The 12,198-nt window shown below is 41.6% G+C and overlaps 1 protein-coding gene across 6 annotated transcripts in view; it reads right to left on the bottom strand.

The window, feature by feature from the left end:
- The window catches only part of LOC139581064 (ATP-citrate synthase-like), a 113,342-nt gene that overhangs the window by 85,347 nt on the left and 15,797 nt on the right, over window positions 1-12,198 (bottom strand). For all 6 annotated transcript variants that reach the window (XR_011676139.1, XM_071410427.1, XM_071410423.1 and 3 more), the window contains exons 4-8: window positions 11,358-11,420; window positions 10,541-10,731; window positions 8,503-8,582; window positions 6,367-6,497; window positions 4,656-4,774 (exon numbers count right to left, since the gene is read on the bottom strand). Coding sequence is in view for 5 of the 6 variants with exons in the window: in XM_071410427.1 (XP_071266528.1) it covers window positions 4,656-4,774; window positions 6,367-6,497; window positions 8,503-8,582; window positions 10,541-10,731; window positions 11,358-11,420 (584 nt within the window). In the remaining variant the exon portion in view is untranslated. The remainder of the gene's footprint in view (window positions 1-4,655; window positions 4,775-6,366; window positions 6,498-8,502; window positions 8,583-10,540; window positions 10,732-11,357; window positions 11,421-12,198) is intronic.

The raw sequence follows: 12,198 nt of genomic DNA, 5'->3' as shown, positions 1-12,198 counted from the left end.
AGTGGGTCGAAGCCGAAAAATGTGAAGTTGAATGAGCCGATTGTTTGTATACGTGACAGTGAAAAATTCTTATGATGACTATAAAAGTTGAAGACACCAATTCTTACACTCATAAAAAGTAGATTTCAATAGTGTCTGCCCAGGTAAATGCGGAACTGCTAAACTTGGAACCAACCAGAACTTCCGTACATACTCCTCATGATGAAGGAAGCAAATGTCCTGCTTCTATCAACGCAAGCTGCTGTCTGATGAAGAGGATCAGATATAGCTAGCTATAATTAAATATCTGTTTGAGTGCACTTCAAATATAGAAGTGCACTTTAGGAGGTAACCATTTAGCCAATATATTGAAAGCTAGCCAATGTTACAGTTTGCCTAGCCAACTACTGTAAATGTCAATTTGTGTTTCATTAGCAATCTGTCAGTGAATAAAAAAATGTTAATCATGTTTTGGCATCTCATTTCAAGTAACTAGCAGCAGGCTTGAAAACATTCAATCATATACTTTTCTTATAAACACAAATAAAAGTGTGTGTGTGTGTGTGTGTGTCATGGAAGCTAGAATAGTTAAAACAGCCGCATAGGAATATTAGCCACTATATATGGCATAGCCTACATATAAGGCATAATTTGTAATACATATAGATGAGTTCTCAAATAGCAGCTGCCCAATACCATGGTAGGCATGCATAATGTTGGAAGCATTGGAATTTAAGATATGGAGAATGTTAGAGTGTGTAGGACTGTAGAAAAAGCAGTCGGGAAAATGTTTGTTCAGTGAATGTGAGTATATTTAGGTGGTTTGAATGATTAGCTTTCCTATTAACCTTCTAAAAGCTGATGTGCCAGAATCTGGCCAATCCATTCATTGTTCTACTAACTATGACACAGTGCGGGGCATGTTTTCCACAATATACGTTTCATACATATACATTCGAACAAAGTACACCATCACTAATAGTTTACCAGTTATTGAGTACAGAGATAAATAGCAAAGGTGTCTCAGGCAGTTTAAGTATCTAAATACTGTGCATTCAGAAAGTATTCAGACCACTTGACTTCTTCCACATCACAACCTTGCTCTAAAAATGGATGAAACCCCCCCCCCAATACCCCATAATGACAAATCAAAAAAATATATATATATTTTTTTAAATGCTGAAATATTACATTTAGATAAGTATTTAGACCAATTACTCAGTATTTTATTGAAGCACCTTTGACAGCGATTACAACCGTGTCTTATTTGGTATGACGCTAAAAGCCTCGCACACCTGTAGTTGGGGAGTTTCTCCTATTCTTCACTGCAGATCCTCTCAAGCTCCATTAGTCTCTCCAGAGATGTTTGATCGGGTTAAAGTGCGGGCTCTGGCAGGGCCACTCAAGGACATTCCGACATGTCCCGAAGCCACTACTGCGTTGTCTTGGCTGCGTGATTAGGGTCGCTGTCCAGTTGGAAGGTGAACCTTATCCTTGATGAAAACTGGGTCTCTCTTTACTTTATTCCGTTCATCTTTCTCTCGATCTTGACTAGTCTCCTGGTCTCTGCTGCTGAAAAACATCCCCACAGCATGATGTTGCCACTACCATGCTTCACCGTAGGGATGGTGTCAGGTTTCCTCCAAACGTGACACTTGGCATTCAGGCCAAAGAGTTCAATCTTGGTTTTATCAGACCAGAGAATCTTGTTTCCCATGGTCTAAGAGTCCTTTAGGTGCCTTTTGACAAACTTCAAGCGGGCTGTCATGTTCCTTTTACTGAGGAGTGGCATCCGTTTGGCCACTACCATAAAGGCTTCACTGGGGGAGTGCTGCAGAGATGGTTGTCCTTCTGGAAGGTTCTCCCATCTGAACAGCAGAACTCTAGAACTATGTCAGAGTGACCATCGGTTCTTGGTCACCTCCCTGACCAAGGCACTTCTCCCCCGATTGCTCAGTTTGGCAGGGCAGCCAGCTCTAGGAAGATTCTTGGTGGTTCCAATCTTCTTCCATTAAAGAATGATGGAGGCTACTGTGTTCTTGGGGACCTTCAATGTTGCAGACATTTTTTGGTACCCTCTCCAGATTTGTGCAGCGACATAATCTTGTCTGAGCTCTACGGACAACTCCTTCGACCGCATGGCTTGGTTTTTGTTCTGACATGCAATGTCAACTGTGGTACCTTATGTAGAAGTGAGTGCATTTCCAAATCATGTCCACTCAATTGAAATCACCACAGGTGGACTCCAATCAAGAAACATCAAGGATTGATCAACGCAAACAGGATGCACCAGAGCTCAATTTTGAGTCTCATAGCCAAGGTCTGAATACTTATGTAAATAAAGGCATGTTTTTATTTTATTTATACATTTTGCAAAAAAGTTTAAAAACCTGTTTTTGCTTTATCATTATGGGGTACTGTGTGTAGATGGATGAGAAAAAAACTATTTTAGAAAAAGCCTGTAACTTAACAAAATGTGGAAAAAGGGAACGTCTGAATACTTTCTGAATGCCCTATATAGTGTAACCTATCAAATGCCGGGGAGGGCACAATCTTACAATGGTGCAGTCCAGAAATGAGAGCTTTAACATCTATGCCGAAAGCCTGGGCCTCTGATGGAGACTGTAGAACTGTCATCAACGCATGTTTCAGTATTCTCCCTTCTCTCAAGGATCATTTGTGTGCCCAGGCCCCATATGCGTTTCGAAAGGATTTGGATAAGAGGGTCTGCTAAATGACTAAAATGTCAAATGAAAGGATCCCACCCAGGTCACCAATGTAGCGGACCGATGTAGACAGACAAGTGCCTCAGCAGAATGCAATCTAAAGCTTGCGTGATTCAGAGATGAGAACTCTACCATCTATGGCAAAAGACTGGGCTCCTGACGGGGACAATACAATTACGGGAATCCTCCAACAGTATGTTACAAATGTAAAATAATATGTTTGTCCCCTGTATGGCAGGAAAATTACAAGATTATGTTTTAATACTGTTAATGCATCGAATAGCTTTGATGGGTACTCTCTCATCTGTGTCAGTGGGACTGAGTTGGGCCTCTGCGCTAGCAATTTATTTATAATGGCTTGGTGATAAAACCTATAGCCTGCATTCCATAGAATGAGTTGGTATTTGTATACTGTGAGGTACCAGGGACAAGATGTCTCTGGTGTGGACGGCTGATTGGAGGAACCTTGTCTTAGGGGCCAAACCATGATTTCTAAACAAATGGAACAGTCTTCTATCTGCTATCTGGCTGGGGGATACACCTTTCTCACATACAAATCCTAACCTTTTGACCTATTCCACAGACATCTGTTGTTTGTCACGTATTCGGGAGGATGTCTTAACTATAAAATACTGTGGCTCAATTCTACTCGTTGAGCTCTCGGCATCACACTTCAGAGTGTGGGATCGACCAGCTTAATTATTGAAAAAAAATCAATATTAAATAAAGATGATTGTTTGAAATTAAAAAGTCTATCTCCTTTGAATCAGAAATACACGACACCTGTTAAACTGATTCTACATTGAATTTAGTCTTCAAAGTGCTCAAAGAAGCACATGTATTTGCAGTTGTTCAACAAAGAAAAGACAGGCAAATGCATATGTGGTCTCAATGTCTAAATAGTGACACAGGCCTAGCTCAAACAGCAGTAGGATGGTTCTCCTCACAGCCCATGCTTGGTGAATAGCACTTGGTTGATCTCTGAAAGAGACACAGGAGAGCTGAATAGATCATGTGAGACAAACGTGAGAGACGAGAATTAATAAAATAAAATCACTGCAGAGGAAAGTAAGGGCTTGTAAGTAAGCATTTCATAGTAAGGTTGTATTTGGCACACTTGACAAATAAAATTCGATTTGTAGTTTGTGAGCTAGAAAATAAACATCCTGACAGTCTGAGTCAGGGTGCTCTGCCACCAACTATTGACAGGGATAATGAGACATTTCTTATTTGTCAGTATTAATGAAATTAGTGGGTCCTGCCTTGACTGTATTAGATTTACACTACTTGTCCTACAGATTTTTGTCTTAAATTATTACTTGGAATAAACAGAGCTAAAACGCTCCTTGTCCCAGAATGATATGCTAGTGATATTTTCTCCTGCTAGCTAGAAACGGATCTACTTGTTGTAACTCGCTAGGAAACTACCAAGCTAGCTCCAATACTAAGGTTGCTGTGTTTTAAGTTGGGAGTAATTTTACAGCTTGCATTGATTATATCACATTTATATAACTAAATAGTTAGGTTACAAAAAAATAAATAAAATACTTCACCTGATAGCAGTTGGTCAGACGGAGATCTCTTAAGATGTCACCAGCTGTCTACAACCTTAGATACGTTTAAGGTGATTTGTAGACGTGATCAGCAGAGATCGTACCATGGATAATACACAAGTTTTGATCGATTTACAGTTTGGTACTCGGCGGTGTTTGCCTGTCCAGCTAACGAACAAAACTATTTTGAAAAATGTGCACAAATTGAGATAGCCAACAAATGGAAATGAACTCATCCAGCTCATCCCTCAACAGAGATCGATCATTTTGAAAACTAAAGCAGATAGCTTGCTATGGCCCACCACCTAAATGACAGTCAAGGTGTTGGCAGGAACACAAACAGATCTGGGACTAGGCTAGGAACTTCAGGAAAGTTTCTGGAATTTTGCAAGCCTACCTGTAGACTACGGAGGCTCCTCCACCTGCCACCATTGTCCAGATCCTTCCCAGGGGGTTCAGGATGGTGAGCTTCAGACTGGCCCCGCTCTTCGCATCCAAATCCGCGATGTAAGCCTCCTAGAATAGGTAGACAAGGATGTGTCACTAGGGCATATACTCTGTATCTGAGGGTAGCAGAAACATCTTAGTCACAGCTTAATTACCCCACCAAAATCTATGCAAGTTGTTAGTTCCATGGATTGCAAGTTCTCATGAAAAGAAAATGGATAAAACTTATTTCAATTGAATGCTGGAGAACCCGAGCCATCGGCCTGGGGAAACAAGCAAAACCATTATCTTAGAGAACTTTCAGTTATTTCTGGTGCCATATGTACAATATCAAGCTTCTCATAGTAGGGGTGGAAATCTAGGATCAGGTCCTCACTGTCCATGTCATCTTATTCATTGTGGTTCAAAAGGCAAAACTGATCCTAAAATCATCACTCCTACCCTGAGACTCTTGATATATACACTAAAGTATGTGGACACCCCTTCAAATTAGTGGAATCGGCTATTTCAGCAATGGGTGTTGTTGAAAGGTGTATAAAATCGAATACACAGCCATGCAATCTCCATAGACAAAGATTGGCAGTAGAATGGCCTTACTGAAGAGCTCAGTGACTTTCAACATGACACTGTCATAGGATGCCACCTTTCCAACAAGTCAGTTCGTCAGATTTCTGCCCTCCTAGAGTTGCCCCAGTCAACTGTAAGTGCTTTTATCATGGCGTAAAAATGTCTGAGCAACAATGGCTCAGCCGCAAAGTGGTAGGCCACACAAGCGCACAGAATGGGACCGCCGAGCACTGAAGCGTGTAACAATTGTCTGTCCTCGGTTGCAACACTCACTACTAAGTTGCAAACTGCCTCTGGAAGCATCGAAAGCACAATAACTGTTCATCGGGAGCTTCATGAAATGGGTTTCCATGGCCGAGCAGCTGCATGGAAAGCCACACAAGCCCAAGATCACCATGCGCAAGCGTCGGCTGGAGAAGTGTAAAGCGCGCCGCTATTGGACTCTGGAGCAGTGTCAAAGCTTTCTCTTTAGTGATGAATCATTCTTCACCATCTGGCAGTCCGAGGGACGAATCTAGATTTGGCGGATGCCAGGAGAATGCTACCTGCCCCAATGCGTAGTGCCAACTGTAAAGTTCAGTGGAGGTAGAATAATAATGCTCTGGGGCTGTTCTTCATGGTTCGGGCTAGGTCCCTTAGCTCTAGTGAAGGGAAATCTTAACACTACAGCATACAATGACATTCTAGACAATTCTGTGATTCCAAATTTGTGGCAACAGTTTGGGGAAGGCCCTTTCCTGAATGACAAAAAAGCGAGGTCCATACAGAAATGGTTTGTCAAGATAGATGGGGTCAAGTTCTACCACACCAAACACCTTTGGGCTGAACTGGAACGCCGACTGCGAGCCAGGCTTACTGCCCAACATCAGGGCCCGACCACACTATTGCTTGTTGCTGAATGGAAGCAAGTCCACGCAGCAATGTTCCAACATCTAGTGGAAAGCCTTCCCGGAAGAGTGGAGGCTGTTATAGCAGCAAAGGGGGGACCAACTCGATATGAACACCCATGATTTTTGAATGCGATGTTCGACGAGCAGGTGTCCATGTACTTTTTGCCATGTAGTGTACATTTGTAGACCCTCGGTCCAACTCACCTCGGGGTAGGCTTCTCTCCCAAAGGGTGGGGGGAACTCCACGTCACCCCACTTCGCCTTGCAGATGTAGTCAGCTGTGGCATCAATTTTGGCTGCCATGTCGAGGACAAACACGCCATCTTGGTTGACCACTGGAGAGAAAAAGAAATGCCGTGATATATCAATGGAGAATTAAAGACGACAGCTGATTTACATTGAGGAATTCAAAGTGAGAGGTACTGCTGAGCCATTGCTGTGGGAGCTTGGTTGTAAAAGCCTGGCTTTAAGGCATTTTCACATATTTCAAGCAGGTCCAGATCTCATTTGCATTTCATATACATTTTAACGCAGAACGGGATACTACAGTAAAAAAAAGATATATAGTTACATATCGGGATTTTATATGCCAATATATTGTATCGACAATATTGTGTGCTAATTTGCTGTACTTGCACCAAAGCTCCTGTATTTTTCCTAAATACAGTGCCTTCAAAGTATTCATACCCCTTGACGTTCTCCACATTCCGTTGTGTGAATCCATTTTAAATTAAGACTAAATTGAGATTTGTCATCACTGGCCTACACACAATACCCCATAAGGTCAAAGTGGAATTATGTTTATCAAATTTTTACAAATGAAAAGCTGAAATGTCTTTAGTCAGTAAGTATTCAACCCCTTTGTTATGGAAAGCCAAAGTTAAGGACGAAAATGTGCTTAAGAAGTTGCATGGACAATAGTGTTTAACACGATTTTTTTAATGACTACCTCATCTCTGCACACCACACATACAATTAGCTGTTAAAAAAAAAAAAGAGCATGGTGAAGCAATTACACTTTGGATGGTGTATTAATAAACCCAGTCACTACAAAGATACAGGCGTCCTTCCTAACTCAAATTGCGAGAGAGGAAGGAAACCGCTCAGGGATTTCACCATGAGGCCAATGGGGACTTAAAAACGGTTGAAGTTAAATGGCTATGAAAAACTGAGGATGGATCAACAACATTTTAAGTACTCCGCAATACCAACGTAATTGACAAGACTGAAAAGAAGGAAGCCTGTACAGAATAAAAGTATTCCAAAACATTCATTCTGTTTTCAACAAGCACTAAAGTAATACTGCAAAAAAGGTTGGCAAAGAAATTAACTATTTGTCCTGAATACAAAGTGCTATTGGATTTGCCCACAACATACAACACATTACTGGGTACCACTCTCCATATTTTCAAGCATAGTGGTGGCTGCATCATGTAATCGTTAAGGACTGGGGAGTTGTTCAGAATAAAAAAAATAAACGGAATGGAGCTAAGCACAGGCAAAATCCTAGAGGAAAACCTGGTTCAGTCTGCTTTCCACCAGACAGTGGGAGATTAATTCACCTTTCAGCAGGACAATAACCTAAAACAAGGCCAAATATACACTGGAGCTGCTTACCAAGAAGATCATAAATGTTCCTGAGTGGCTGAGCTACAATTGACAAATCTGCTTAAATATTTTGCAAGACCTAAAAATGGTTGTCTAGCAATGATAAACAACCAAATTTGACAGAGCTTGCAGCATTTTGAAAATAATAAAAATGGGCAAATGTTGCACAATCCAGGTGTGGAAAGCTGTTAGAGACGTACCTAGAAAGTGTTTCTACAAAGTATTTACTTATGTAAATGAGATATTTTGGCATTTATTTTTCAACAAATTTGCTTACATTTCTAAAAACATGTTTTCACCGTCATTATTGGGTGAGAGAAATTATTTTTAATCCATTTTGAATTCACACTGTAACAACAAAATATGGGATAAGTCATGGGGTATGAATACTTTTTGAAGGCACTGTAGCTTGTTCTCCATCTCTTTTTAAATAAGGAGCAACTTTGTTTTCAGCAATTTTATTTCCATGACTGATCAAAACTAATTCTCATGGCTCTTGCTTGTCCCGCTGCAGCAGGCATATGGTGAGCAGTATGTTTGAAACATCGAATTGCAATACATAACTTATGGGCACCTATGCGATAATATTGCAATAATATCGTATCGTGAGGTCTCTGGCAACTCCCAGCCCTAGTACCAAAAGCTCCACGATCCGAACCATACAGGGATATATGATAGCATCCTTAGTTAAACGTCCAAGTAAAATAGCCTCAGTAAAACAAGTTGACTTACCCAGTGGGTTGATCTCCAGGTAAGTGAAGTAAAGGTCCTCATACAGGTTAAAGAGACCCACAACAAAACTGACCAGGACCCTGCATACAACAAACATCAACAGTTTAGATCAGAGGAAAGCCATCTTGGGAAACTGCATATAAGACCACATGGAAAACTGTAGACAAGACGTCTCTTTAAATTGGAGTTTTAAAAAGGGTTTAATAATAAACTAAAATGTTAGTAGGAAATAAAAATTACTCCGCATTACTATGTATATGGTTAGAATGTCTGTGTCCCAAATGGCACTCTAATCCCTATAAAATCAGGGGTCTTCAAGTCTTACCATACGAGGTCCGGAGCCTGCCGGTTCTATCCTACCTGATAATTAATTGCACCCACCTGGTGTTCCAGGTCTACAGTAAATCAATACCTGATTAGAGCGGAAAAGTGCACTATATATGGAATATTGTCCCATTTGGTATGCACACAATGAGTTTACAGAATACTAGACAGTCATCACTTAAACTTCGGGAACCCCTCAGGGTGAAACAATGAGCTAGTCCACACATCGACAAAACAAGCATCTCAAATGGCACCCTATTCCCTACATAGTGCACTACTTTTGACCTGGGCCCCTAGGTCAAAAGTAGTGCACTATATTGTGGACACAGAGCAATAACCTTGGATGAGTCCTAAATGGCACTCAATACCCTATATATAGTGCACTACTTAGGGAATAGCGGTGCAGATTGGGCCGTATCAAAGTTAATTTCGCTGTGTCCACTGTCCAGCCTAATGTGGAGTGCGTTGCCTATAAACACTATAAATAACTGAGGTATGTAATTGAGTCAGACTCTTCTTGTCATGGGTGGGAAAGTGGATTAAGAGACCACAGACACAGCAGGAAATGTTAACTATGGGCTCCCGAGTGGCGCAACGGTCTAAGTCACTGCATCTCAGTGCTTGAGGCGTCACTACAGACACCCTGGTTCGATTCCAAGCTGTATCACAGCCGGCCGTGATTGGGAGTCCCATAGGGCAGCGCACAATTGGCCCAGCGTCGTCCGGGTTTGGCCGGCGTAGGCTGTAATTGAAGATAATAATAATTTGTTCTTAACTGACTTGCCTAGTTAAATAAAGGTTAAATAAAAAATAAAAAGTACTCCCACTAGTTCACCACAGAATGTTGAGGGGGACACCATAATACCACAAATCACTAAACCTCAAGTCAGTCAAATCCGAAAGTACCTAGCATTAAGTGAAAAGCAAACGTTAGTGGCATAAAAAAGTCCAGTGTGGGTTTCAAAGAAAAAGCCTTTCATGTGTGGGCTAATTAGTAAGTCATTATTAAAATAAACCAATGCGTATCGGTTAACGCTTTCATCAGGGCCTCTCAATACCTAGAATTGTAGTCTGAGTCCTTCATATTCAACTCCGAGTAGAGTCGCGAGTCCCTTGGTATTGCTAAAAGATGCGGTCCAACAAACTTTGAAACTACATTTCGTAACACAGAAAGTGAAATGGCTTGGTGATGAGCATTGCAGGTTCATCGTTCTACTGAAACATTTTAAAGGGTTTGTGACTAAGGAGGTTTCAGTGTATATATGCCTGCAGCTGAAAGCAAGGGCTGGGCAAAGGATAGACTTTCTCAATGCAAAAGTTCAAAATCAACCTCCCTCATTTTTTGTGGCATTGGCAGTTGAGCGTCAGGTATCTGTGAGCGTTGGTGATTGGATATTTCACACCATAAATATCTTGAAGCTTAAAAAATGTGAGCGGGAAAAAAAATAGGACTCAACTCTGTAACCCCTGTACAGCTTTTGCTTTAAAGCAGGGGTGTCAAACTCAAATCCTTGAGGGCTGAGTGTCTGCGGGTTTTCACACCGCACATGTATGTGATTGATCATTTAAGGTAATTGATTTGTTAGAAACTACCCTCACCTGGTTGTCTAGGTTTGAACTGGGCATGAACTAAAAGGAAATAACAAAAACCATCAGACACTGCCCTCCAGTGATTGAGTTTGACACCCCTGAACCGCGGCTCTCGGTCACTTACTCTTTCTTGTCGTCTGGGACATGCATGAAGAGCTGCTCCTTGACAGAGTCCTCGCTCAGCTTGTCGTCCACTCCCACCAGCAGCCTCTGGGCCTTGGCGTCTACGTCCCCCACATCAACGCCTCCCTCGTGGTGGAAGAGCACGTGGTCGCCCTCTCGGGCGGCGTAGATGCATATGTAGAACTCCTCCTCCTGCAGAGCACAAAGGGAGCAGGGGGGTAGTAAGGCAGGGAGTAAAAGTTAGAGGGAGCAGAGGTAGATTGTTTTGACAGTTATATTACAGTGCATTCAGAAACTATTCAGACCCCTTTACTTTTTCCAAATGTTCTTATGTTACAGCCTTATTCTAAAATGGATTAAATAGATTTTTCCCCTCAATCTACACACAATACCCCATAACGAAAAACTAAAACAAATGTATAAACCAAAAAAACTGAAATCTCACATTTACATAAATATTCAGACCCTTTACTCAATACTATGTTGAAGCACCATTGAGGCATGGTTTTTGCTCTATCAGAGTGACCATGGGGTTCTTTGTCAACTCCCTGACCAAGGCCCTTGTCCCCCGATTGCTCAGTTTGGCCGGTTAGCCAGCTCTAGGAAGAGTCTTGGTTGTTCCAAACTTCATCCATTTAAGAATGAAGGCCACTGTGTTCTTGGGAACCATCAATGCTGAAGAAATGTTTTGGTACCCTTCCCTAGATCTGTGCCTCGACACAATCCTGGCTCGGAGCTCTATGGAGAGTTCCTTCGACCTCATGGCTTGGTTTTTGCTCTGACATGTAGGATATTTAAGACAACCTCACACAAATTACCTGTGTATGTGCAACAAACGGTTCAATGAGAAAGTTCTTCAGGATGCCTTTCGCTTTTGCCACCTGGTGAGAAACAGTAAAATAGATTAATTCACCATTTAGTTTAGTACTATTATGTGGCAAAGGGATATAAAGATGTCTGAGGAAATTGTATTTTCACATTATGGAGCACTGTGGAAAAGCAACATAATCAATGGTGGAAAATAATGATTATGCAAAAATGCTCCATTCTGCTGAAAAGCTGGCCCTAGAAAAAAGAAGTGCAGTAAAATGGAAAAGAGCATTGTACCTGTGATAGAAAAATGACATACTTACCTGATTTGTTTGATATTAATAGTAAACGATTATATATTTAATTAAGAGTAAGACTGGCCTGCTAAGGCTGAGTTTTTATGGTGACCACTCTAGCTTCCTGCAGCTAGTCTGGGCGTCAAGGAAATGGGTTTTACTAGAGGGTGATAAAACGTGACAGCCACATTCCATTCTATGATCAGCGGTCCACTGAGGGAGATGTATTCCATGGACAGGATGTGGGGTGTGTGTAACCCGAGAGAGAGACAGCCTGGAAGAGTTTAGAACAATCCCTCATTGTCTCATCTTTCTGGGAAACTTAGCTTGGAGGAGTAAAATAACACCCCATGCAGATAAACGACTGGATGAACCCAGGGTGGGTTATGGTGCCCAATCTGCATGTTTGCCAGCCATGGTTGAAGCATTTTTAGGTTTGGTATATAAAGACTCGGTATTCTCTGTATGATTCAAGCACTCGGTCCGACAGTCTCTCTCAGTACTGAATTTCCACGACAGACCTAATAAGGTTGTTTTGGCCGTACTAGCCTCC

This window comes from Salvelinus alpinus, chromosome 7, assembly GCF_045679555.1.
Source record: "Salvelinus alpinus chromosome 7, SLU_Salpinus.1, whole genome shotgun sequence".
In the NCBI taxonomy this organism is placed as follows: domain Eukaryota; kingdom Metazoa; phylum Chordata; class Actinopteri; order Salmoniformes; family Salmonidae; genus Salvelinus; species Salvelinus alpinus.
The sequence above is the reverse complement of the archived record's forward strand: the minus strand, read 5'-3'. Positions and strand labels throughout refer to the sequence as shown.